Here is a 27,226-nt window from a genome sequence, read left to right as displayed (position 1 = left end):
CCTACTTTTCCACTGTTCCAACGCTGAAAAGAGCACCCTATTCACTGGCTACACAGTGCTCCTCCCTGCTCTTAAGTCAGGATCGAATATATTAGAATAGCAATATGTTCCAGACCCTATGCTATACTTTATATATATCTCCGGAAGGTCAAAGTATTGACATTTATATTGCGGGTGCCGTCGTTACCACTTCTGATGTAGTATGTCAATTGTTAATTCCTCAATTAATAGATCCCCACAGAAGTGATAAATTAGGCAGAAAAGGTGGAAAGGATGTTATTATATTGTAGGTATAAGGTTCATATTCCTCTGCAGAGTGCTATTATAAATAATTCATTAACTAGGAATGAAGGTCGGAATGTGAAATCCTTTGACTCGCTGTATTTACTCCTGGAGCTATAAAGGAGGGGCTGTCGCCAGTTATTCACATTCATAGCAGCAACCTCCTCCCCTTTAAGCCATTTGGAGGTGGACTTTGCGATTCACTCCTCAAAGTATACAGTAAAGTTGACACTTTAGACTCGCCACAATACTAGTTTATCTCTCTATATAATCTATCAAGTACACGCTCCTGGCCACTGTCCATATCGGAAACGTGTTAATTAGGCTCCTTGACTCCTCCCCCGACTGGCAGGCACGGAAATTATACTGCAGGAAATGGTGTCCCTGAAGCTCTCTATATTTCCTCCTCTAATGCACTTCCACCCGTCGCTTGATGACCACAGCCATCCCCCTCTAAGCTGTTTTACCTCTCAGGATTTATATGCCGGCTCTACCGCTAATCTCAGATATATTTCTTACCGAGATAGTCCGTAGCGGGAGCTGAAGTGCAGGCGGCTGGGCGCTCCGGTGAATGGCCGGGTGAGGTGCTAGGCGCTCCGGTGAATGGCTGGGTGAGGTGCTTGCGAGAATCCTTCTCCACTCGTCACTATGATTCCAGTCGTATACTCTCCGGTCCTCCTTCGGATCACTAGTCCCGTCTTGTCTTCTATCTTCCTCCTGCAGAGAATAGCTTTCTCCCCTCAGTCCGGGCAGTTTCTTCTCCGTCCGTCCCCGTAGCTCCTCCGATCCTGTCTGCGACACCAACCGTCGTTCTCCTCTCTCTTCCCTCGCGCTCTCCCCTCTCCTTGCACGAGGTGATTCTCGAAATCTCTCTCAAGCCCTGCGTGCCCTGATATTAATATAAAAGTCCTGCGGTCCGTGTTGGTTCTTTTATGTGTAATACAACCTGTACCACAGCCTCATTATACCATTAATATCAATACATATATATATATATACAGTAGATTTTCAGACTGGCATCTTTTACATAGTAAATTAATTTATATCAATTAATCATGGGTACATGTATTTATTTTATATCTCATGTATTCTGTCAATATTAGTATAGGGGCTACATAATCTTTGGAAAAAGGTTGAAGTATGTGCTTACATTGTTATCTCCATGTCATATATATTGTGCATTTCTTGCATTCTGGTCTTTATTTTGATGTGTTTTACATGGTCATTGTATTGTACCATAAGCCGCCTAATAAAACTCTAAAAAAAATAAAAATTGGTCAAAGCCTAAGACCAAGTCGCAGTTGAGAACCTTCCTGGGCTTGGTAGGTTAATTCCGAGTTTTGAGAGTTCTGTTAGGACCTTTTCCTCTGTAATTGTACTTGTTTTTATCTAATTTTTCTGAATATATCTGCAACTTAACTGTGGCTGCTATTAGGTTGTCTCCTCAATAAGACGCTTAATCTTTAGTCTTATTATTCCGCCTTTTGTTTTTGTCCTTTCGCTTATATACCTAGACATTTTGCCCCCTTTACCCACTGATTGGACCATTTTCTCCCCAGCTTGTGCCTTTGGACATCTGATTACCGTCTTAGTCTCCTTCTAACTAACAAGATACACCTCTTTGTCGTCATTATTTTTATCTGCATATAAAAAATAATGAGGACAATGTATCTTCTTAGACAGGAGACTAAGAAGATAATGTGCAAAGGCACAAGTTGAGGAGAAAATGGGCCAGTCAGTAGGTAAAGGGGGGGCAAAACTTTTTTTAGGCTTCTTATTCACTTTTTTTGACTGGGTGACTAAAGTAATAAAAGGGGGGAGCTGTAGATATAGCTTATCTAGACTTTAGTAAAGCTTTTAGCACTGTCTCACATCGCAGACTGCTAAATAATCTCGAAAGTTTAAGATTGGATACTAAAATGGTTGAATGGATAAGATCTTGGTTGCAGGATAGAAAACAGAGTTATAGTAAATGCAGTGCATTCACAGGAGGGAAATGTTACCAGTGGAGCACCCCAAGGATCTGTTCTTGGACCAGTGCTTTTAAATATCTTTGTTGGTGACATTGCAAAATGGTATTGAAGGTAAAGTATGCAATTTTACAAATAATTGATGATCAAGGTAGACTAGAGGAATGGTCAAGAGTGTGGCAATTGCAGTTTAATGCCAAAAAAAATGCAAAATCATGGACTTGGGTCTCAAAAATCCAAAGGCTAAATATAGTATTAATGGCACTATACTGGAAACTACTGAGGAGGAAAGGGATCTAGGAGTCACTATTTCAGATGACTTAAAGGCAGGTAAGCAATGTAACAAGGCAATGAGGAAGGCTAGTCAGATGCTTGGTTGCATAGGGAGAATAATCAGCAGCAGAAAGAAAAGAAGTAATAATGCCACTGTATATGTCATTGGTACGGCCTCATTTAGAATACTGTGTTCAATTCTGGAGGCCATATCTTTAGAAGGATATTAACACATTAGGGACTGTACAAATAAGGGCAACTAAAATGGTGCATGGCCTACATCACAAAACGTACTTGCAAAGACTAAAATATCTTAAAATGGATAGTTTGAAGTAGAGAAGGGGAAGGATGGACATGATTGAAACTTTCAAATATATAAAGAGTTTTAACAAGGTACAGGAGGGAAACATTCTTCAAAGGAAGAGAAGTATTAGAACACTAGGACATGCAATAAAGCTGGAGGGAGATAGGTTCAGGGGAAACTTGAGGAAAAATTACTTCACAGAAAGGGTAGTGGACAAGTGGAATAGCCTCCCATCAGAGGTCGTAGAGGGTAAGACAGTAGAACAATTTAAACATGCATGGGATAGACATAAGGATATCCTTAAAAAGAAATAAGGATCCAAGGGTTTGAGGTAATAATATGGTCATAAAAAGGGCAAATTTTGTTTTTCTGTGGGTGGTTTATCAGTCACTTTTTGCGACTAGAGCAGCGCCTTTAACAGACTTGCTAAAAAAAAGTGTGGGCAGATAACCGTCTGGTTCTTTGTACCTCTCCAGTACTACAGGCATAGGTGTGCGCAGGGGGGGTGCCTGGTGCGCACAGGCACCCCCTAATGTCTGGCACCCCGATCTCACATGCCTGATGCAGCGATCGCCGAGTAAGCTGATTACTGTCCCCTCTGCGCTGCACCCTGTCAGGACCTCATTACCGACCGGACGCCTGGGTAAATCAAGGGTTCCACTTACACCGGCTTTCAAATTCCCAGCTCCACCTCCATGTACAAAAACAGTGTGATGTAACGTTATTACGTCATGCTGCTCGCATACCCACCACATACACACCTCTCTCTTTCTATGCTGTGCCAACGCCAGCCACTGATGAGGAGCAGCATGCAGCCAGCGTTCCTCTTAGGAAGACAAATTCAATACTGGCAGGCAGTCGGCAGCAACATTGACACATCACTCGTTTTTCCAGCAGCGGCAATACTAGTCTGCGACTGTCATTGTCAGTGAGTGACTGACTTGTAAGTAAGCTGTTGCAGCTTGCAGGGGAAAGAGAGAGGGAGCCAGACCAGGCTGAGTAGGAGCAGTGTAATTGCAGTGAGTGCAATCAGGGGTGTTTGTTTGGTGCACACCGCAACATCTGACAATGTATCTGCTTTATTAGGATTGGTACAAAGGTGGATATTTTATATGCGTTGACCATCAATAGATGGTGCTAGACACGCCCAAAAGGCGGTGCTAGACACACCCCTCTGACGGTGCACCCCCTAATAAAATGTGCTGCGCACGCCAGTGACTACAGGTACCCAACTTTGCCCGCAAATTCTTCCCCCAGACAGATGCCTCTGATGTTGGCATAGGTGCAGTCCTTTCCCAGGAAAGCAAGGGGATAGAACACCCTGCATTGTACTTGAGCAGGAAGTTGTTGCCAAGGGAACAAAAATATGCTACAGCATTGAAGGAGAGCCCAGCCATAAAGTGGGCCATAGACACACTCCGGTATTATTTACTAGGGAGAGAATTCTCTGTTATCTTAGACCATGCTCCATTACAATGGATGTAGAGAAGAAACCTAAGAGGTGAACATCAAGGTTAGCATGTGGTTCCTGGCTCTACAACCTTTTCAGTTTACAGTGGAGTATAGGCCTGAGATCCTAGACAAAAAAAGCAGATGCCCTATCCTCAAAATTGCACTCCTAGCAAGGGCTGCGTTGTCTGACTTACTAATACTTGGGGAAATACTATATGGCAATAGGGGTAGTGTGCTACAAATGAACCATGGGTGTTCTGTTAAGCTCAGGAAAACCATGCATTTGGAGAAGAAATGTATGTCTTACCTGCTTGATTAATTTCAGTAGGGTTCTTCTCTTCAGCCTGGGACAGCTAAAAGCATGTGATTAATCAACCAGAGCAGCTGCAAAGAGCTTCCTTTAAAAGACAAGGTAAGAGTGTTGTTTGCCTGTCAGTCTGGAAAGGGGAGTGTCACAACTGAGGGCCTGAGCTGACGGGAGGCAGCCTCAGTTGTAGGGGCTGAGATGTACCGGAACCTGGGAGGTTGTATCAGACCCCTGGACATGTAAGTAACATGAATAATAACTGCCCGAAGGCGTGACCACGACAACTTGGATAAAAGTCAATGATGTTTATTATGACAACTCCGCAACACAGCAGCAGTAAAAGAAAACGTAAAAGTCAGCAAAGAATAAATACAGTTCCTGGGTACTACAGGATGGCAGGAGCCACAGGGCACTGGTAGTTTGAGATAGTTCTTATGATCTTCTAGATGGAAAGTCCTTACCAGGCCCGACTGTAGCAATGGAGATAACCCAGGATTGTGCCAGCTGGTGTTCCAGGAAAAGCTGGGTTGCTGAAGATAAAACAGCTGCTGTGGATACTGGCTGGAACCAGACTGTTGTTAGCACGGAGTGGATACTGGCTGGAACTAGTTAAATAATAAATGAACTTGGGAGCGATGAAATATGAACTGAAATGTAGAACTTGAGAGCGGAGAAATAATAATACCGGTGGAGAGTGGTAAAGTGTAGAAAGGACACCGGCCCTTTAAGGGAAGCTGTACTCTGCTGGAAGCTGAGCTGGAAGCAGGTAATGTTGTAGCTGGAAACAGATGAATCCACAATGGATTGGAGAGTCAGGCTACACCGCAGGTGGAATGCTGGTGCGGGTCTCTATGGTGGAAGTCTTGAGACAGGAGCTGGAACCTGGAAGACAATCACAGGAGAGAGACAAACAGGAACTAGGTTTGACAACCAAAGCACTGACGTCTTCCTTGCTCAGGCACAACCTATTTATACCTGCAGCAAGGAAGGCATTGGCTAGGCAATTATGCAAATTAATAATACTGACAACGGATTGGTAGGAATGATCAGCTGACAGAAGATGGCTGCGCCCATGCAGACACTTGGAGGGAAGTTTGGATTGTAATCCATGTGGTCTGGAAAACAGTAATGGCTGCGCCGGCCACCGGAGACAGGAGACGCCAGGCTGACAGATGCACATCCAACCACGCGGACACAGCGGAGGCCGCGGCTGACGTAATCGCCACTCTGAATGCAGAAGCTCAGGGACGGCGGCGGAGGCCGCGGGAGACGCCATGCCAGATGTATAAGGCGTTACTGTGACTGCGTCCAGAGAGACAGGCGGGGATGCGGGAATGTGCACATCAGGATGACAGATGGGATCCGGTCCTGGAGCGCTGAGCCAGCCTTAGGAGGCATCTGATAGGTAAGAAATGGCGTCCAGATACCCGGATCGTGACAGCACCCCCCCCTTTAGGAGTGGCCCCAGGACACTTCTTTGGCTTTTGAGGAAACTTGGAATGGAATCTCCGGACCAAGGCAGGAGCATGGACATCAGAAGCATTGGTCCATGAACGTTCCTCAGGGCCATAACCCTTCCAGTCAATAAGATACTGAAGTTGACCGTAACGGTGACGTGAGTCCAGGATCTTGGCTACTTCATACTCAACGCCTCGTTGAGTTTGGACTTTCGGAGTTGGAGGAAGTGAGGAATGAAACCGATTCAAGATTAGCGGTTTCAACAGGGAAACATGGAATGTCCTGGGTATCTTCAAGAAGGGAGGCAACTGGAGTCTGTAAGCAACAGGATTGATGACTTGATCAATTTTAAAAGGACCGATGTAGCGAGGTGCAAACTTCATACTGGGAACTCTTAACCTCAAATTCTTCGTGGATAACCATACCCGATCACCCACCTTGAGAGCAGGAACTGCTCGACGCTTCTTATCCGCAAACTTCTTGTACCTGAACGATGCCTTGAGCAGAGCTGATCGTACGCTCTTCCAGATATTGGCAAACTGATGCAAGGTGATATCCACTGCGGGAACAGAAGTTGCTGGAAGCGGTTGGAACTCAGGGACTTTAGGGTGGAATCCAAAGTTGGTGAAGAATGGTGTTGAGGAAGATGAAGAATGATACTGGTTGTTATGACAGAACTCGGCCCAGGGAAGTAATTGAACCCAGTCATCTTGAGAGGAGGACACATAGATGCGGAGGAAGGACTCCAAGTCCTGATTCACCCTCTCAGTTTGACCATTGGTCTGAGGATGGTAAGCCGTGGAAAACTTTAGCTTGACTTGGAGGGCTTGACATAAACTTCGCCAGAATTTGGCTGTGAATTGAACTCCTCGATCTGAGATAATTTCTTCTGGAAGACCGTGGAGTCGAAAGATCTCTTGTATGAATACTTGAGCCAACTTGGAAGCTGACGGAAGACCGGTGAGAGGAATGAAGTGTGCCATCTTGGTGAACCGGTCAACTACCACCCAGATGGTATTAAACTTGTTGCACATGGGCAAATCTGTAATGAAATCCATCGACAAGTGGGTCCATGGTCGACGGGGAACGGATAGTGGAACCAGTTGCCCCGCAGGCGACTGGCGGGATACTTTATGTTGGGCACACTTTGGGCAAGATGCAATAAACTCCAAGACGTCCTTTTTCAGAGTTGGCCACCAATAGGACCTAGAGATAAACTCCAGGTTTTTTTGGATACCTGTATGTCCGGCAAAACGGGAAGCATGGGCCCAATGCATGAGCTTCTTCCTTAGCATCGGCTTCACAAAACTTTTCCCTGATGGGGGCGTAGAGTCCATCCCTACCGTGGAGAATGCCAACGGATTTATAATAGGATGCTTGTCTGAAGACTCTGACTCATTTTCTTGCTCCCATGAGCGGGAAAGGGCATCGGCCTTGCGATTCTGAGAGCCCGGACAGAACTGGAGTTTAAAGTCGAACCTGGAAAAGAAAAGTGCCCATCTGGCCTGACGAGGGTTGAGACATTGTGCGCCCTTCAGGTATAAAAGGTTCTTGTGGTCTGTAAGTATGGTGATTGAATGAGAAGCTCCCTCCAACAGATACCTCCACTCTTCTAGAGCGAGCTTGATGGCTAGCAACTCCTGGTCGCCAATGGCATAGTTGCGCTCAGCTGGGGAGAACTTCCGGGAGAAGAAACTGCAAGGGTGTAAATGGCCATCTTTAGCCCTCTGAGATAACACCGCTCCTACTCCAACGGAGGAGGCATCCACCTCTAAGATGAAAGGAGAGTCGATGTCAGGCTGTTTCAGAACAGGCGCAGAGATGAACCTTTGTTTTAAAAGATGAAATGCTTGCATGGCTTCTTCAGACCACTTGGACGGGTTAGCACCCTTCTTAGTGAAAGCAGTAATAGGCGCCACAATGGTGGAAAAGTCTCGTATAAACTTTCGGTAATAGTTGGCGAACCCTAAGAACCTCTGGACCCCTTTGAGGGTTAAGGGTACCGGCCAATTTTGGATTGCTTGTAGTTTCTCAGGATCCATCTCTAGTCCGGAACCGGACACAATGTACCCTAGAAACGGAATGGACTTGACTTCAAAGACGCATTTTTCTAATTTGCAATAGAGATGATTGACACGGAGACGGGACAGAACCTCTTTAACCCAAAAACGATGTTCCTCTAAATCGTTGGCAAAAATGAGGATATCGTCTAGATAGACCACGACATGACGGTATAGAATGTCTCTGAAGATCTCATTGACAAAATGCTGGAAGACAGCTGGAGCATTGCTCAATCCGAAGGGCATGACGAGGTACTCATAATGTCCGTCACGGGTGTTAAAGGCGGTCTTCCACTCGTCACCCTCACGGATCCGGATGAGATTGTATGCACCTCGCAAGTCCAACTTTGTAAAGATGGTAGCTCCGCTAACTCTGTCAAAGAGCTCAGTAATCAGGGGTAAAGGATAACGGTTCTTGATGGTAATGTCGTTCAAACCTCTGTAGTCGATGCACGGCCGCAGACCACCATCTTTCTTTTTTACAAAAAAGAAGCCTGCGCCGGCTGGAGAAGAAGAAGGTCGAATGAACCCCTTTGCTAGGTTCTCTTTAATATATTCCTCCATAGAATGCGTCTCAGGCAGAGACAACGGATAAGTTCGGCCTCGAGGTGGAACCTTCCCTGGAACGAGATCAATCGGACAGTCCCATTCTCTATGAGGAGGAAGGATATCAGCAGAAGCTTTACTGAACACATCCGTGAAATCTTGATATGGAGGAGGTGGAACATCAGACGACCTGGGGGAGGAAGAACAGACAGGCAATACTTTAAACAAACATGTCTCAGCACAGGAGGAACCCCATGCCAGGATTTGCGTAGTCGTCCAATCAATTGTAGGATTGTGAAGACGGAGCCATGGAAGGCCCAGGACCACAGGATGTGTGGCTCTCGGAATCACTAAAAAAGAAATAAGTTCGGAATGAAGAACTCCCACTCTCAGACGAACTGGTAGAGTCCTTAAAGAAATAACTGCATCAAAAATTTTGCTGCCATCCACGGCAGTTAAAGAAATGGACGAAGGAAGTCTCTCGGTGGGTAGGGACCACCGTTTAACATAGGCTTCGGTAATAAAGTTCCCAGCTGCTCCGGAATCAAGGAGGGCAATGACGTTCCGATAACGTTGAGCAACTTGAAGCGAGACTGGGAGATTACAATCTTGAGGAGATGGAGAGGAGATCATTACTCCTAGCCGGCCCTCTCCTTGGCGAGCTAGGATTTGGAGTTTCCCGGACGTTTGGGACAGGCATTAATGGTGTGAGACGGAGCTGCACAATAGAGACAGAGAAACTCGGAGAGACGTCTTCGGCGCTCAGCAGGAGTTAAACGGGAACGGCCAAGTTGCATGGGCTCATCTTTAGATGGTGACAGTTGACGAGGAGGAGGAGCAGAAGATTTTGGAGTAGATGATCTTCCACGCTCAGTTGCTCTCTCTCTGAAACGTAAATCAACTTTCGTGCAGAGTGAGATTAGCTCATCTAACTTAGAAGGTAAGTCTCTGGTAGCTAACTCATCTTTAATACGCTCAGATAAGCCATGCCAGAATGCAGCATACAGGGCCTCGTCGTTCCATGCCAGTTCGGATGCCAGGATCTGGAACTGTATCAGATATTGTCCTACAGTACGTGACCCCTGGCGTAAACGGAGAATCTCGGATGAAGCTGAGGTTACCCGGCCTGGCTCGTCGAAGATGCGCCTGAATGTTGACACGAAGGCAGTGTAGGAAGATAGCAGGGTGTCGGACCTCTCCCATAACGGTGATGCCCAATCAAGGGCTGAGCCACTGAGAAGAGAAATAATGTAGGCAATTTTTGTACGGTCACTGGGAAAATTGCCAGGTTGTAGCTCAAACTGAATCTCACACTGGTTGAGAAATCCCCTGCAGAATCTTGGAGATCCGTCAAATTTTGCTGGCGTTGGAAGATGAAGACGTGGAGCAGAAATGGGTAAGGTGGGTGGGGTTATAGCTGGAGTCACTGTGGTTGACGCACCAGACGCGCCTGATCCACGGAGAGTTGTCTGAATCCCATCCAGCCGAGTAGAGAGATCCTGGAGACAGCGGATGATGTGGCCCTGTGCAGCCTCCTGATGTTCTAGTCGGGCTGCCAGTTCTTGCATCGGCCTGGCCGCTTGATCCTGGTCTCCGGCTGGATTCATTAGGTCAGTGCTTACTGTCACAACTGAGGGCCTGAGCTGACGGTAGGCAGCCTCAGTTGTAGGGGCTGAGATGTACCGGAACCTGGGAGGTTGTATCAGACCCCTGGACATGTAAGTAACATGAATAATAACTGCCCGAAGGCGTGACCACGACAACTTGGATAAAAGTCAATGATGTTTATTATGACAACTCCGCAACACAGCAGCAGTAAAAGAAAACGTAAAAGTCAGCAAAGAATAAATACAGTTCCTGGGTACTACAGGATGGCAGGAGCCACAGGGCACTGGTAGTGTGAGATAGTTCTTATGATCTTCTAGATGGAAAGTCCTTACCAGGCCCGACTGTAGCAATGGAGATAACCCAGGATTGTGCCAGCTGGTGTTCCAGGAAAAGCTGGGTTGCTGAAGATAAAACAGCTGCTGTGGATACTGGCTGGAACCAGACTGTTGTTAGCACGGAGTGGATACTGGCTGGAACCAGTTAAATAATAAATGAACTTGGGAGCGATGAAATATGAACTGAAATGTAGAACTTGAGAGCGGAGAAATAATAATACCGGTGGAGAGTGGTAAAGTGTAGAAAGGACACCGGCCCTTTAAGGGAAGCTGTACTCTGCTGGAAGCTGAGCTGGAAGCAGGTAATGTTGTAGCTGGAAACAGATGAATCCACAATGGATTGGAGAGTCAGGCTACACCGCAGGTGGAATGCTGGTGCGGGTCTCTATGGTGGAAGTCTTGAGACAGGAGCTGGAACCTGGAAGACAATCACAGGAGAGAGACAAACAGGAACTAGGTTTGACAACCAAAGCACTGACGTCTTCCTTGCTCAGGCACAACCTATTTATACCTGCAGCAAGGAAGGCATTGGCTAGGCAATTATGCAAATTAATAATACTGACAACGGATTGGTAGGAATGATCAGCTGACAGAATCCAAGATGGCTGCGCCCATGCAGACACTTGGAGGGAAGTTTGGATTGTAATCCATGTGGTCTGGAAAACAGTAATGGCGGCGCCGGCCACCGGAGACAGGAGACGCCAGGCTGACAGATGCACATCCAACCACGCGGACACAGCGGAGGCCGCGGCTGACGTAATCGCCACTCTGAATGCAGAAGCTCAGGGACGGCGGCGGAGGCCGCCATGCCAGATGTATAAGGCGTTACTGTGACTGCGTCCAGAGAGACAGGCGAGGATGCGGGAATGTGCACATCAGGATGACAGATGGGATCCGGTCCTGGAGCGCTGAGCCAGCCTTAGGAGGCATCTGATAGGTAAGAAATGGCGTCCAGATACCCGGATCGTGACAGGGAGGAGGAGTTTAAGGTCTGATTTATGTTGATAACTGACACTGGGAAAGGTAGACAGTTACTAAGTAGTTGATCTCTATTAGTCAGTGATAGGGCCATGAAAATTTTGCTGTGTTATGGTTGCTGGTCTGTGGTCATCCTGACTAAATAAGTGGAGAAATCTAGAGTCTGTGTGTGCTTCCATCTCACATAAAGAGCGATAGGGCACAAGTAAAAATGAAGTCAGCTAAGTGACAGCACCCAGGAGGCCTTGAAGTAGAATTAATCTGCTCAACAATAATTTGTCTTGCTCGTCAGATGTGTAATGGTAGCATCTTAGTACGTATGGGAACAGCCCAAAAGCAACAGAGCAGAAAACGGCCAGTTATTGGTGGTCATTCCGAGTTGTTCGCTCTGTAAATTTTTTCGCATCGCAGCGATTTTCCGCTTAGTGCGCATGCGCAATATTCGCACTGCGCCAAGTAAATTTGCTATGCAGTTAGGTATTTTACTCACGGTTTTTTCTTCGTTCTGGCGATCATAATGTGATTGACAGGAAGTCAGTGTTTCTGGGCGGAAACAGGCCGTTTTATGGGTGTGTGCGAAAAAACGCTACCGTTTCTGGGAAAACGCGGGAGTGGCTGGAGAAACGGGGGAGTGTCTGGGCGAACGCTGGGTGTGTTTGTGACGTCAAACCAGGAACGACAAGCACTGAACTGATCGCAGATGCCGAGTAAGTCTGGAGCTACTCTGAAACTGCTAAGAGGTGTGTAATCGCAATTTTGAGAATCTTTCGTTCGCAATTTTAAGAAACTAAGATTCACTCCCAGTAGGCGGCGGCTTAGCGTGTGTAAAGCTGCTAAAAGCAGCTTGCCAGCGAACAACTCGGAATGAGGGCCATTGTTCATAGCCATGTGATATAACCAGTAGGATGCCATTCTAAACCCAATCCATGTCTTAGATACCGTGCTGGACAGAGATTGGGTTCCAGGCAGTCTAACCACTCTGGGATATAATCAGAGCCCACACCAAAGCTTAGAAGCAATTGCCCTAGTGAGGGGATGGAGCAGAAGAGATAATCCCCTTCAGTATGTATAGGCACTAAAGCAACAGGCATGAACACCAAACTAGAAGAGATACAATCACAGATTCCACAGTGGAACCACAGCGCAGGAGGGAGGACCAATTTGTGGGTCCCGAGAAGAGTTGAAAAGAGACAGCAGTCAATTGATTCAGTCTTCCTAGTAGGATAATAGGAGGTAACATAGTTCCGCCAAAAGGGTGGCAAACGTAGTATCAGTGGGCATCTGGGCAATGACTTCCACAACTGTGAGAGTCGAGGAAGGAATGAAAGAAGGGGTCTATTGCCCAACTGGAGAAACGCATGTGTGTCCATGGATAGTGGAGATGTCTGTCACAGTAGGTAACTGTAAGTCCAAAAGATGGCCAGTGGTAGGGCAAATCATGCGGCTTAGGTGGCACAGCTATGGAATGGGCCACCCACACTTGCACATAAAAATAAACACACAATGGGGTTAAAGCCAAACCTGTTCAGATAAAATATTTTATATTTTATTACACAAGGAATAACATATTTTAATTGCATGTAAGTGTGGCATGGTGTATGTTGGAAAGACTTCAAGATAATAAAAAAAAAGTGTTTAGGCGAACATATTTATAATACAAGGAAATGTTTGAACACAAATTGTCTTTACACTTTAAGGAACACCAAAATTGCTTTGAGGGTAAAATGAAGTTTCACCTGGGTAAATTTGCGTGAATTGTTTAATAAGAAGTGACTTCAATCATTTCCATAAATCAGAACAGGAAACTTATGTCACTGCTGTGTGACAAGATGTGATTTGTGTGTAAACCATTTCCACACTCAGAACACGGAAATGGATTGTCACTTGAGTGACTTTTCGGATGTGTAACAAGTTATGATTTACATGTGAACATTTCCCACTCTCAGAGCATGGAAATGGCTTCACACATGTGTGACTTCTCTGAAGTATAACAAGAAGTAATTTAGATATAAAAATTTGAAAGCCTCAACTTACGCATGTCATCTAAAGCTTGAAGTCAAGACTGGACCTTTAAAATCATCTCTTAGCTTCATAGGTACAATAATCCTATCTTCCAAGCCTGATGCTTTTCATTTCAATAGTCTTCCACACATGCTTGCCTGCCATATTGAATGTCTTCAGCTGAAGCATGGATTTAGGGCTGGAGTTTGAACTGCATTTGGACTGTTGCCTACTTACATTATGTTTTTTTTTTTGTCTTATGCCACCTCGGTTTTGAGACTGTTGATACCATGTACTTTAGAGATTAGGTTCAGGGGCAGTCCCGTGCTGCAACCAAGCCGCACTCAAACTATTGGATGCGACAAGACCCCACGTCCGAGCAAGGGACACACTAGGCGCAAGCTACATGATGCGGCTTGTTGAAGTTTTCTCCATTTTTTTTTTTTAATTAACTGTACCATTGCTCTTATATAGTGCTGTCACCATTTTTTTTATATTGCTGTTTTATGCCTTTGTATTCAGTTTCTCAGTTTTTCCACTCCACCTGGATGTTATACATCCACTAATATCACACCCTGCCATATGTAACCTACACACTGCACATCATAGGGCTGCCTCGGATGGTTCTTTGGCAGGATGAACAAAACATGGATCTATCTATTAAGTGCATATCATATTATAGACATTTCAGTCACTCGTTTTATGTCTTATTTACTTGTATGACTTATCTCATACATTATATCCTTTGTAGAACACCCAATATGGCTGCCTGGCCTGCTCCGCCCATGGGTGGGACGAAGAATACTTGGAACTATTGATGAGTGGGTACGGTTTTATTCGGATTTACCTGAATCTCCTTATTGGCTCACGGACGTCCCGTGTTTTGGTGAGCCAATAAGAAAAATCCAGAAAAAAAGAACTTGCGATAATTCTGGCGTTAAGAACCGAGTAATCCGAACCCGCTCATCTCTACTTGGAACTGACTTATGTAAAGGCTCTGCCTCTAGCTTTAGTACACTGCAACTTCTCCATTTTATGTAATCTTTTCTAGGAATTGGAGATTCCACTGGGGCTAACCTATGGCTGCCTCATCTAGTACCTTTCATTGATGGTTTTGTATAAAAATGGCTGCGCCAAGCTTGCATTAAGCTCACTGTGCCAGTTACTTTTTGGTTAGTTTTCTCTTATACTGTAATATTACACCTCAGTGCTATATTTTTGATGATTGCAAAGTGACTGAGTCATACTGGAGAACAATGCTATATAAATAAAATAATTATTTCCCACATTCAGAACATGAAAATAACACCTCATATGTGATGTTTCTCATGCTTAACTAGAGATGATTTATCTGTAAAACATTTCCCACACTTGGCACATGAAAATGGTTTTACACCTGTGTGATTTCTCACATGTGCAAGAAGAGATGATTTCTGGGTAAACCGTTTCCCACACTCTAAACATGTAAATGGTTTCTCACCTGTGTGACTTCTCTCATGTATAATAAGATGTGATTTCCGGGCAAAACATTTCCCACACTCACAGCATGCATATGGTTTCTCACCTGTGTGACTTCTCCGATGTCTATTAAGATGTGATTTATATGTATAACATTTCCCACAATCAACACATGGAAATGGTTTCTCACCTGTGTGAACCCTTTCATGACTAGTTAGAGTTGATTTAACTGAAAAACATTTCCCACACTCAGAACATGGAAATGGTTTCTCACCTGTGTGACATTTCAAGTGTCTAATTAGAGTTGATTTATTTTTAAAACAATTCCCACACTCAGTACATGAAAATGGCCTCACACTGACATTAGCTGGCTGATGGGTAATAAGCGTTGTGTCCTGTGTAAAACATTTACCATTTATAGAACAGTGAGAGATTGTGGCTACACTAAAAGCTGTACTACGTGTAACAGTATCTGATTTATCAGGAGAACATTGCTCATGGTTAGCGGGGTCAGATGGCGTATCTGCACTGTGACATACTGGATTTGTAATTGGGATCATTAACATTTTTCCTGTAGTATCCTGCGTGATGTTATCTTCTATTTTAAAGTCTGGAGATAAAATGAGATATTCTTCTGAGATTTTCCTGCTGTTACCTCCATCCGCTGCGAATAAAATAAATATATGTAAATATGAATATCCCCATAGTAATTTTACTTTGTCTGATATTATGGTTAAGGATCCCAAAATTATCATCAAATGGGTAAATACAAGATGTTACAAAGTATAATGTAGTAACGGACATATAAGCTGTGTGACACATATAGCAGGGATTCCATGTTTATTGTAATAATTGTGATGCCAGCAAAATCAAGTGTGTGGGCCACATTCAGAGTTGGGCGTCAGGGCATTATTGCATCCTTCTCAGAGATGTGCGCATGCACAGGCGTATAGCTGCCATTTTTCATTGCGGGTACCAGAGCCAGATGCGGTAGGAGTATGACAGGTGATGTGGGTTCACCAAGTGCAATAGATGCAAAGCACTGCAGTATACACATTACATGTAAGGGCTGCTTAGTGCATACACCCCATGTGGCTTGGAGCATCTGAAATACTAAATGAACAAGATACCAATGTATTTGTTTTTTTTTAGTGACAACATAAATGCAGCACTCCCTAAAGATGCATACGCACTTGCAGAGAAAGTAAACAACGTTGCTCATTTTCACCCCTTCTTGAGCGACGACGTTTATTTTCTCGGCAAGTGTGTATGCCGGCGACGACGGACGATGCGAGAGCTGCCTGACCACGGCGTGACGTCACTTGGCGATATGGTCGTCCTATCGCTCAGAGTGTATGCACTGCCCAGGAGGGGAAAATGCTAGGCAACATCGCACATTGTGCAGATGACACAAAGGTATGCAACAGGGTAGACACACCAGGTGGGGTAAAACAAATGATTGAGGATCTAGGTAGACTAGAGGAATGGTCAAGAGTCTGGCAATTACAGTTTAATGCCAAAAAATGCAAAATCATGCACTTGGGTCTCAAAAATCCTAAAGCTAAATACAGTATTAATGGCACTATACTGGAAACTACTGAGGAGGAAAGGGATCTAGGAGTCACTATTTCAGATGACTTAAAAGCAGGTAAGCAATGTAACAAGGCAATGAGGAAGGCTAGTCAGATGCTTGGCTGCATTGGGAGAGGAATCAGCAGCAGAAAGAAAGAAGTAATAATGCCACTGTATAGGTCATTGGTACGGCCTCATCTAGAATACTGTATTCAGTTCTGGAGGCCATATCTTCAAAAGGATATTAATACATTAGAAACTGTACAAAGGAGGGCAACTAAAATGGTGCATGGCCTACATCACAAAACATACCCAGAAAGACTAAGAAATCTCAATATGTATAGTTTGGAGCAGAGAAGGGAAAGGGGGGACATGATAGAAACTTTCAAATATATGAAGGGTTTTAACAAAGTCCAGGAGGAAAACATTCTCCAAATGAAGAGAAGCAATAGGACACGAGGACATGCACTGAGACTGGAGGGGGGGAGGTTCAGGGGAAATTTGCGGAAAAATTATTTCACAGAAAGGGTAGTGGAAAAGTGGAATAGCCTCCCATCAGAGGTGGTAGAGGGTAAGACAGTAGAGCAATTTAAACATGCATGGGATAGACATAAGGATATCCTTACAAAGAAATAAGGATCAAATAAGGTTAGTGATAAAAAAAATAATATAAAAAAAATAAGGGGCAGACTAGATGGGCCAAGTGGTTATCTGCCGACAAATTCTATGTTTCTATGGTCTCGTCACCTAGTGTGTACCCACCTTAACACAGTATGAAGCATTCTTTGTCTTACGTCCTATAGGATGCTGGGGACTCCGTAAGGACCATGGGGTATAGACGGGCTCTGCAGGAGACATGGGCACTCTAAGACTTTAGATGGGTGTGAACTGGCTCCTCCCTCTGTGCCCCTCCTCCAGACCTCAGTTAGATCCTGTGCCCAGAGGAGACTGGATGCACTGCAGGGGAGCTCTACTGAGTTTCTCTGAAAAGACTTTTGTTAGGCTTTTTATTTTCAGGGAGCGCTGCTGGCAACAGGCTCCCTGCTTCGTGGGACTGAGGGGAGAGAAGCAGACCTACTTTACTGATAGGCTCTGCTTCTTAGGCTTGAGGACACCATTAGCTCCAGAGGGTCGGAACACAGGTGTCGTCCTCGCTGTTCGTCCCGGAGCCGCGCCGCCGTCCTCACAGAGCCGGAAGATAGAAGCCGGGTGAGTATATGAAGAAAGAAGACTTCACAGGCGACAGGAGACTTCAGATCTTCAGTGAGGTACCGCGCAGCGGTCACGCTGCGTGCCATTGCTCCCACACACACAAGGCACAGCAAGGGTGCAGGGTGCAGGGGGGGCGCCCTGGGCAGCAATAATTACCTCAAATAACACTGGCACAAGTATCAGATATTGCGGCGGCAGTATATTATAAAACCCCCGCCAGTATAAAAAAATGAGCGGGACCGAAGCCTGCCGTCGAGGGGCCGGGGCTTGATCCTCCAGCACTAACCAGCGCCATTTTCTCCACAGCAAGCTGCAGAGAAGCTGCTCCCGGACTCTCCCCTGCTGTACAAGTAAGGGGGGGCAAAAACGAGGGGGGGGGCACATTTATTTGGCGCAAAGTGAATATATATATATATATGTTGAAATTCAGCCCGGCACTCTGTTTGTAATGCAGGATCTGCCCCGGTGCCTCCAGTGACGAAATCAATAGTAAATAAAAGAAGCCTGCGGCACTCGAGGTCTTGTCAAAAAGTAGGTTATTATTGAAACATCAAAGCCAATACATCGACGTTTCAGGGATTTTAACCCCTTTTTTCAAGATGTGCTTCCACACATCTTGAAAAAGGGGTTAAAATTCCTGAAACGTCGATGTATTGGCTTTGATGTTTCAATAATAACCTACTTTTTGACAAGACCTCGAGTGCCGCAGCCTTCTTTTATTTACTATATATATATATATATATATATATATATATATATATGTATGTATGTATAAAAAGAGCGCTGTACAGGCTGGGATTTTGTTTCCAGTGTCCAGTGGCGCTGGGTGTGTGCTGGCATCCTCTCTCTCTGTCTCTCCAAAGGGCCTTATAGGGGGGCTGTGCCCATATTCATATATCCCAGTTTGTGGAGGGGTGTCAGTACGTGTGTGTCAGCATGTTGAAGCGGAAGGCTCGTCTAGGGAGGATGCAGAGCAGATGGTGTTGGTGTCTCCGTCGGCACAGCCGATACCGGATTGGTTGGATATGTGGAATGTTTTAAATGCAAATGCAACCTTATTACATAAAAGATTGGATAAAGCAGAGTCCAAGGAAAGAGCAGGGAGTCAATCCATGGCTTTGACTGTGTCACAAGGCCCTTCGGGGTCTCATAAACGTCCCCTTTCCCAGATAGCAGACACTGATACCGACACGGATTCCAACTCCAGTGTTGACTATGATGATGCAAGATTGCACCCAAGGGTGGCCAAGAGTATTCATTATATGATTATTGCAATAAAAGATGTTTTGCATATCACAGAGGACCCCTCTGTCCCTGACACGAGGGTCTGCATGTTTAAGGAAAAGAAACCTGAGGTAACGTTTCCCCCATCTCATGAGCTGAACGCTTTATTTGAAAAGGCTTGGGAAACTCCAGACAAGAGACTGCAGGTTCCCAAGCGAATTATTATGTCGTATCCTTTTCCTTCACAGGACAGGTTACGGTGGGAATCCTCGCCCACGGTGGACAAGGCCTTGACGCGCTACCGTCCCCGGACACGGCAGCCCTCAAGGATCCTGCTGATCACAGACAGGAAACTACCTTCAAATCAATTTATATGCATAAGGGTGCCCTGCTCAGACCGGCAGTAACGTCGGCATGGGTGGGTAGCGCGATTGCAGCGTGGGCAGATAACTTGTCATCTGACATTGACACCCTAGATAAAGATAGTATTTTGTTGACCTTGGGGCACATTAAGGACGCAGCGTTATATATGAGAGAGGCTGCGAGAGATATTGGGATGTTGGGTTCAAGAGCCTATGCTATGGCAGTTTCTGCTAGAAGGTCCCTGTGGACCCTTCAATGGACAGGTGATGCTGATTCAAAGAGACATATGGAGACTTTACCTTACAAGGGTGAAGTTTTATTTGGGGAAGGCCTCACGGACCTGGTTTCCACAGCTACCGCGGGTAAGTCTTCTTTTTTGTCTTACGTTCCCCCACAGCAAAAGAATACACCTTAATGCCAGATGCAGTCCTTTCGGTCGGATAAGTTCAGAAAGGGCCGGGGCTCTTCCTTCCTTGCCAGAGGTAGAGGGAAAAGAACACCAGCTACGGCTAGTTCTCAGGAACAAAAGTCCTCCCCGGCCCCTACAAAATCCACCGCATGACGCTGGGGCTCCGCTGAGGGAGTCCGCACCGGTGGGGGCACGTCTTCGACTCTTCAGCCAGGTCTGGGTTCAGTCAGATTTGGATCCTTGGGCGGTTGAAATTGTAACCCAAGGCTACAAATTGGAGTTCAAAGAGGTGCCTCCTCACCGATTTTTCAAATCGGCTTTGCCAGCTTCTCCCCCAGAGAGGGAAATAGTTTCAGCTGCCATACAAAAGCTGTGTCAGCAAGTGATTATCAAAGTTACCCTAATGCAACAGGGGAAGGGGTTTTACTCAACCCTATTTGTGGTCCCCGAAGCCGGATGGCTCGGTCAGACCGATTCTGAATCTAAAATCCCTGAACCTATATTTGAAAAGGTTCAAATTCAAGATGGAATCTCTCCGGGCAGTGATATCCAGCCTGGAAGGGGGGATGTTATGGTGTCACTAGACATAAAGGATGCATACCTTCATGTCCCCATATATCCGCCTCATCAGGCGTACCTGAGATTCGCTGTACAGGATTGTCATTACCAATTTCAGATGTTGCCGTTTGGGCTTTCCACAGCCCCGAGAATTTTCACCAAGGTAATAGCGGAAATGATGATGCTCCTGTGCAGGCAGGGAGTCACAATTATCCCATACTTGGACGATCTCCTGATAAAAGCGAAATCGAGAGATCAATTGCTGAAAAGCATGTCGCTCTCCCTGAGAGTGCTGCAGCAGCACGGTTGAATTCTAAATCTACCAAAGTCACAACTGATTCCAACGACTCGGCTATCATTCCAAGGCATGATTCTGGACACAGAACAGAAGAGGGTTTTTCTCCCAATGGAAAAATCCCAGGAACTCCAGAACATGGTCAGAGACCTGAGAAAACCAAAAAGAATGTCAGTTCATCAATGCACTCGAGTTCTGGGGGAAATGGTGGCAGCCTACGAGGCCATTCCGTTCGGCAGGTTCCATGCAAGAACTTTTCAGTGGGACCTTCTGGATAAGTGGTCAGGGTCCCATCTACAATTACATCAGAGAATAAGCCTGTCCCCCAGGGCCACGGTCTCTCTCCTGTGGTGGCTCCAGAGTGCTCACCTTCTAGAGGGTCGCAGGTTCGGCATTCAAGACTGGGTTCTTGGTGACCACGGACGCGAGCCTCCGAGGATGGGGAGCAGTCACACAGGGAATACATTTTCAGGGAATATGGTCAAGCCAGGAGGCTTATCTACACATAAATGTGCTGGAATTAAGGGCCATATACAACAGCCTACAACAAGCTGAGAATCTTCTTCGCAACCTACCCGTTCTGATTCAGTCAGACAACGTCACAGCCGTGGCGCATGTAAACCGCCAGGGCGGAACAAGGAGCAGAGCAGCACCAGGATTCTTCGCTGGGTGGAAAATCATGTAAACGCTCTGTCAGCAGTCTTCATTCCGGGAGTAGACAACTGGGAAGCAGACTTCCTCAGCAGACACGATCTTCATTCAGGAAAGTGGGGACTTCATCAAGAGGTCTTTGCAGAGGTAACGAGTCGTTGGGGACTTCCTCAAGTAGAGATGATGGCGTCACGCCTCAACAAAAAGCTTCGGATGTATTGTTCCAGGTCGAGGGACCTTCAGGCAGTGGCGGTGGACGCCCTAGTGACACTGTGGGTGTTTCAGTCGGTCTATGTATTCCCTCCACTTCCACTCATCTCAAAAATATTGAGAATCATAAGACGAACAAGAGTGCAGACAATACTCATCGTCCCAGATTGGCCTCGAAGGGCCTGGTATTCAGATCTTTAGGAAATGCTCACAGAAGATCCGTGTCCTCTTCCTCCCAGGGAGGATCTGTTGCAACAGGGGCCCTGTGTGTTCCAAGACTTACCGCGGTTACGTTTGACGGCATGGCGGTTGAATGCCAAATCCTAGCTAGGAAAGGTATTCCGGGGGAAGTCATCCCTACTCTGATCAAAGCTAGCAAGGAAGTAACGGCGAAGCATTATCACCGTATCTGGAGATAATATGTATCTTGGTGTGAAGCCAAGAATGCTCCTACGGAAGATTTTCAGCTGGGTTGTTTTCTCCACTTTCTACAGACAGGAGTGGATATGGGCCTAACGTTAGGCTCCATTAAGGTGCAGATTTCGGCCTTGTCCATATTCTTTCAGAAGGAATTGGCTTCTCTCCCGGAAGTCCAAACTTTTGTAAAGGGAGTGCTGCACATGCAGCCTCCTTTTGTGGGGCCAGTGACACCGTGGGACCTTAACGTGGTGTTACAGTTCCTTAAATCACACTGGTTTGAACCTCTTCAAACGGTTGAAATAAATTTCTCACTTGGACAGTAGTCATATTGTTGGCCTTGGCATCTGCGAGGCGGGTGTCCGAATTGGTGGCTTTGTCTCACAAGAGCCCCTATCTGATTTTCCATGTGGATCGGTCAGAGTTGAGAACGCGCCCTCAGTTTCTACCTACGGTGGTTTCGTCGTTTCATATGAACCAACCTATTGTGGTGCCTGTGGCTACGGGTGACTTGGAGGATTCAAAGTCCCTTGATGTGGTCAGGGCCTTAAAAATTAATGTGGCCAGGACGGCTCGGGTTAGGAAAACAGAGGCACTGTTTGTCCTGTATGCGGCCAATAAGGTTGGCGCTCCTGCTTCTAAACAGACTATTGCTCGCTGAATCTGTAACACGATTCAGCAAGCTCATTCTGCGGCTGGATTGCAGTTACCAAATTCGGTAAAGGCCCATTCCACTAGGAATGTGGGCTCTTCTTGGGCGGCTGCCCGAGGCGTCTTGGCATTACAGCTGTGCCGAGCAGCTACGTGGTCGGGTTCAAACACTTTTGCAAATTTTCTACAAGTTTGATACCTTGGCTGATGAGGACATCATGTTTGCTCAATCGGTGCTGCAGAGTCATCCGCACTCTCCCGCCCGGTCTGGAGCTTTGGTATAATCCCCATGGTCCTTACGGAGTCCCCAGCATCCTCTAGGACGTAAGAGAAAATAAGATTTTAAACCTACCAGTAAATCATTTTCTCCTAGTCCGTAGAGGATGCTGGGCGCCCGTCCCAGTGCAGTCTATTTCTGCAAGGCTTGTATATAGTTGTTGCTTACATAAGGGTTATGTTACAGTTGAGATCAGTCTCGGGTTGATGCTGTTTTGTTCATACTGTTAACTGGTTTGATATATTCCATGTTGTACGGTATATATGGTGTGTATCTCGCCTTAGATTAACAAAAATCCTTTCTTCGTACTGTCCGTCTCCTCTGGGCACAGTTCTATAACTGAGGTCTGGAGGAGGGGCATAGAGGGAGGAGCCAGTTCACACCCATCTAAAGTCTTAAGAGTGCCCATGTCTCCTGCGGAGCCCGTCTATACCCCATGGTCCTTACGGAGTCCCCAGCATCCTCTACGGACTAGGAGAAAAAGATTTACTGGTAGGTTTAAAATCTTATTTTGTGTAAGGTGTGTAATCATTGCTATGTATTTTGTCTTATAAAATTCAATTGCAGGAGTTTAACTGTAACTGTATAAATGGATGTGTCTTATACAGTGTCATCCAATCAGATGCAGCCTTGTAGGGTTTTTACAGAGGTCCCTTCATTTGTCTGAATCCATCTAGGGGACACTGGTAACCTAGGGGTATAGAGGGCACAGTGGTGGAGTAAGCCCTTTTGTTTTCTTCTGTCTCTTCATCCTCTTCACCCCTCTATCATCTGGGCCTTCAGATTATGACTAACTAAATTGATAGGAGAAATGTGAATGAAACATTCAAAATAAATCATTCCAAGATAGTGAAACAAAATAGTGAGTAATGAGGAGAATGCAGTGTCCTCAGATGGATTCGGAGACATTGAATTAATGGCGAGAACCAAAATTCTCCATCATCCTATATGGGGAACACTGGTAAACTTAAGGACATTCCAAATAAACTTAAGGACATTCCAAAGCTGCCCCTAGTGGAGGGTATGCTATGATAAAGCTGTACACACAACTTGATGTCCTACCTGGAGTAATTCAAACATACAGGCATTCATTTAGAAAAGTTTGGGAAGTATGAGCAGAGGATAAGATGGCCACCCGACCAACTGTATGTTTTTGGTGCCCTGTGCCTCCACCCAAGAGCACTGAGGAAGTCATCTTGAAATCAGTCACTGCACATGCCTTATAGATGGTAAACTGGAAAAAGAGAAAAGTCTTGCCCCAGCACACCAAAAAGTATCAGCAATAAGACTTGAACTACATGATAATAGAAAATTCATTGATCTTACTTGCATATATTTTGCAAAGATCTGGTTAAGCCACGTCAAGGCTTCTCTGATACTGGTGGTCCCTAATGCTACATGATAAAAGCACCCACTCTGGGTCATATAATTGCTTAATGAATGTTAGGCTACATGATAATAGCACATATAAATGTATAACCTAATTGAGAGCCAACTCGCCTGGAGTCACCCTTAGAGCCTCCAAATCGCACTACATGAATTAGCATGCCCTCCAAAAGCCTTTCAGAACAGCAATATAAAATGATAGCTGCTCAAGCAATTTAATAATATTCTAGCTCTCTAGCTGGCAAACTATCAGGCTACCAACCATTCCATTTCTAGTCTGCTGCTCCTTTTCATTAGAGCTGAGCTATCTACAGAGACCTATACCATATAAAGTAGGACGTGAGAGAGACTACCCACTTCCTGAACAGGAGAAACATCCTAGAAAATACATAATATGGAAATAACCTATGCTGGATAAAGGCCTGAAATACAGGACAGCATTGTCAAAATTATCAATCGGAAATAGAGACCTTAAAACCAAACCAGCTAATATAGACATCTGCCTGGCAGAAGCAAAAACCAACAAAGGAAACCCCTTGGAACGTGTCCTTAAAGAGTCAGTGATGTCAACAACTCCAATGATGACAAAGACCATGGGTAGGACCCACAGAACAACCAGAGAAACATGGTAAAAAACCCTGCGAAGGAAAAAATGAGCTTGAGAAATAGATAATGAAGCAGAGAGAAGAGAGGACAATAGCAAGAAGGCTCTATGGAAAAGGAATAGAACTCTATGATAACCCGCCTGCGAGGAGCGAAACGCTTTAGTAAAGGACCCCCGCTCACCTGCTACTGTGCACTCCTTGGTGGCATTTGCACAGAGCCTTCAATCACTGGAATTGTGGAAGTTTCGATCGCCTGCAGTAACGAGTACACAGCACTCACTTTCCAGCAGTGGAGAGCAAATCTCCCCCATCCTGGCTGGACAGTAACTACAACAATCTCCCACAGTGGAGAACAGGTAAAGTGACATTACCGCTGATTCTCTGTGCATGTGCCCATCTATTATTTGACTTACAAGTGAGTGATTCGGAACAGCAAACTGGTTTGTCCAGAGGAATTGCAAAGGGAGACAGGCGGAGCAAGTCTTCACAGTTGAACGCTGATATGTGTGGACACAGTGATTGCTAATATATGTATATATTCTGAATATCTGAAGTTAATTTTAACAACAAATTGCTGATTATTATATGATCCAGTTCCTTGGGAAGTTTTTTGAATAAGGATATTTGCACATATGCTAAACATCCATGTTCTATACAGAATTTTTAATATTGTCAGGTGTTATTTAAATTGTTATATTACTTCTTCCGTGCCCGCTTTCTCTTGTCCAAATTAGCACAGGGTCTCTGGAGAGTAACAGAATGCTGGCCTAACGTTATTTTAATGTATTGGTTATTATAGTGTTGAGTGTTATTTATATCTTTGACTTATTAAACGATTACAGTTTTACCATTAGACTTTTTCACTAGTTTGAGACAGAGCATATTACTCCTTTTTTTCCCCTCTGTTGGTTTGTGGAGGGATGTGCGCACCCCCTATGTAATGCAGCAGCGTCACATTAGTACATATAGCGCCATATGTGACACATGTTCTACTCTCCTTGGTTACATGTGGGACGGCAAACTTATATGAAATTGGCGTGTAGGGACAGTGAGGTTTACTAATGATTAGGGTGGGTGCTAATTATTTAATTGGTGGGGGTCATTTCTTTTACGATGGGACTATTTAACTTAATGTGTGTGTGTTTGAGCACTGGGGGTAATTATTCTGTGCTATAGAGCAGGGCTCGGCAAATCCCAGGAGCCAGATAGCCATGGCCCCTAGATTTTGCTGCCTGGCTAGCAGATTTTGGAGGGAGGAAACACATCCTCTTCAGCCCCAGATGAGATTTTTGGAGGCGTGCCTGTATTACGACGGCCATTTCTTGCACAGGAGTACATGTGCTGACTGCTGTCTCCAAACTCCGCCTGCATAGAGATCTCCAATAAGAGGATCTATGCATGGCCAGGGATTGCAGCTGCAGATGGGGTAGTGATGGGGCCACAGGGTAGGAGGGATTGTTTGCCCAAGGGGAGGCTGTGGAGTGGTTGGTAGCCGTGGGGGTTAATGTGGCTGCTTGGGGGGGGGGGGTCAGGCTCCTATACTTTCATCCTGGCTCCTATGTTTCAGAAAATATTGTCAAGCCCTGCTATACAGTATAAGAGTATGACTATGAGATACATTGTGCTTATTACACTGTACTGACAGAGGAGGTTGTAGAATAAGAGGCTGCTGTAGTGACAGAACAAGGAGAGTATGTGACCCCTCTCTGTAATAAGTGATTATTACTCACCTGTGCTGATATCTGTAGGGTTTTCCTCCTCCTTACACTGCTGGTCACCCCTCACATATGTCTCTTCTTCTATATTTTCTACCTTAATAACAGTCAGGCCTCCACCCTACATAACCAAAAATGAAAAAAAAAATCAACACTTTAATAATGTGTGCTTTAAGTCATTGAGGGTATTTAGAGCAACATCACTGTATAAGACACACACAGCTGCTCTACATATCAAATAGTGATAAATCACTTTAGTATACCGACGAGACCCTAACTCCCACCTACCTGATACTCCTGTAGGGTCCTGTGATTCTCCTCTGTACAATACTGTGAATAAGAAGGACGGGGACATCTCTCTGGGGAATCTCTGTTACTGGGTCCATCTGTAATAGACACACAGAGACTGAGTACATTGTATATATCAGAACTGGTTTCCTGACCCTCCACTGAATAAGAGACTGTTGTAGTAATAGAGTAAGGAGAATATGTGACTCCTCTCTGTAATAAGTGATTATTACTCACCTGTGCTGATATCTGTAGGGATTTCCTCCTTCTTACACTGCTGGTCACCCCTCATACACGTCTCTTCTTCTACCTCTATATCTTCTACCTTAATGTCAGCCAGACCGTCACACTACACAACCCA

General features: G+C 45.3%; 1 protein-coding gene across 1 annotated transcript in view; it reads right to left on the bottom strand.

The window, feature by feature from the left end:
- LOC135057193 (zinc finger protein 569-like) overlaps window positions 1-27,226 on the bottom strand; it is a 150,030-nt gene that overhangs the window by 98,685 nt on the left and 24,119 nt on the right. Inside the window, exons 6-10 of the mRNA XM_063963089.1 lie at window positions 27,103-27,214; window positions 26,866-26,963; window positions 26,593-26,698; window positions 14,888-15,696; window positions 13,497-13,553 (exon numbers count right to left, since the gene is read on the bottom strand). Coding sequence (XP_063819159.1) covers window positions 13,497-13,553; window positions 14,888-15,696; window positions 26,593-26,698; window positions 26,866-26,963; window positions 27,103-27,214 — 1,182 coding nt within the window. The remainder of the gene's footprint in view (window positions 1-13,496; window positions 13,554-14,887; window positions 15,697-26,592; window positions 26,699-26,865; window positions 26,964-27,102; window positions 27,215-27,226) is intronic.

Source organism: Pseudophryne corroboree, chromosome 3, assembly GCF_028390025.1.
Source record: "Pseudophryne corroboree isolate aPseCor3 chromosome 3, aPseCor3.hap2, whole genome shotgun sequence".
NCBI lineage: Eukaryota > Metazoa > Chordata > Amphibia > Anura > Myobatrachidae > Pseudophryne > Pseudophryne corroboree.
This window is presented reverse-complemented; position numbering and strand designations above follow the sequence as displayed.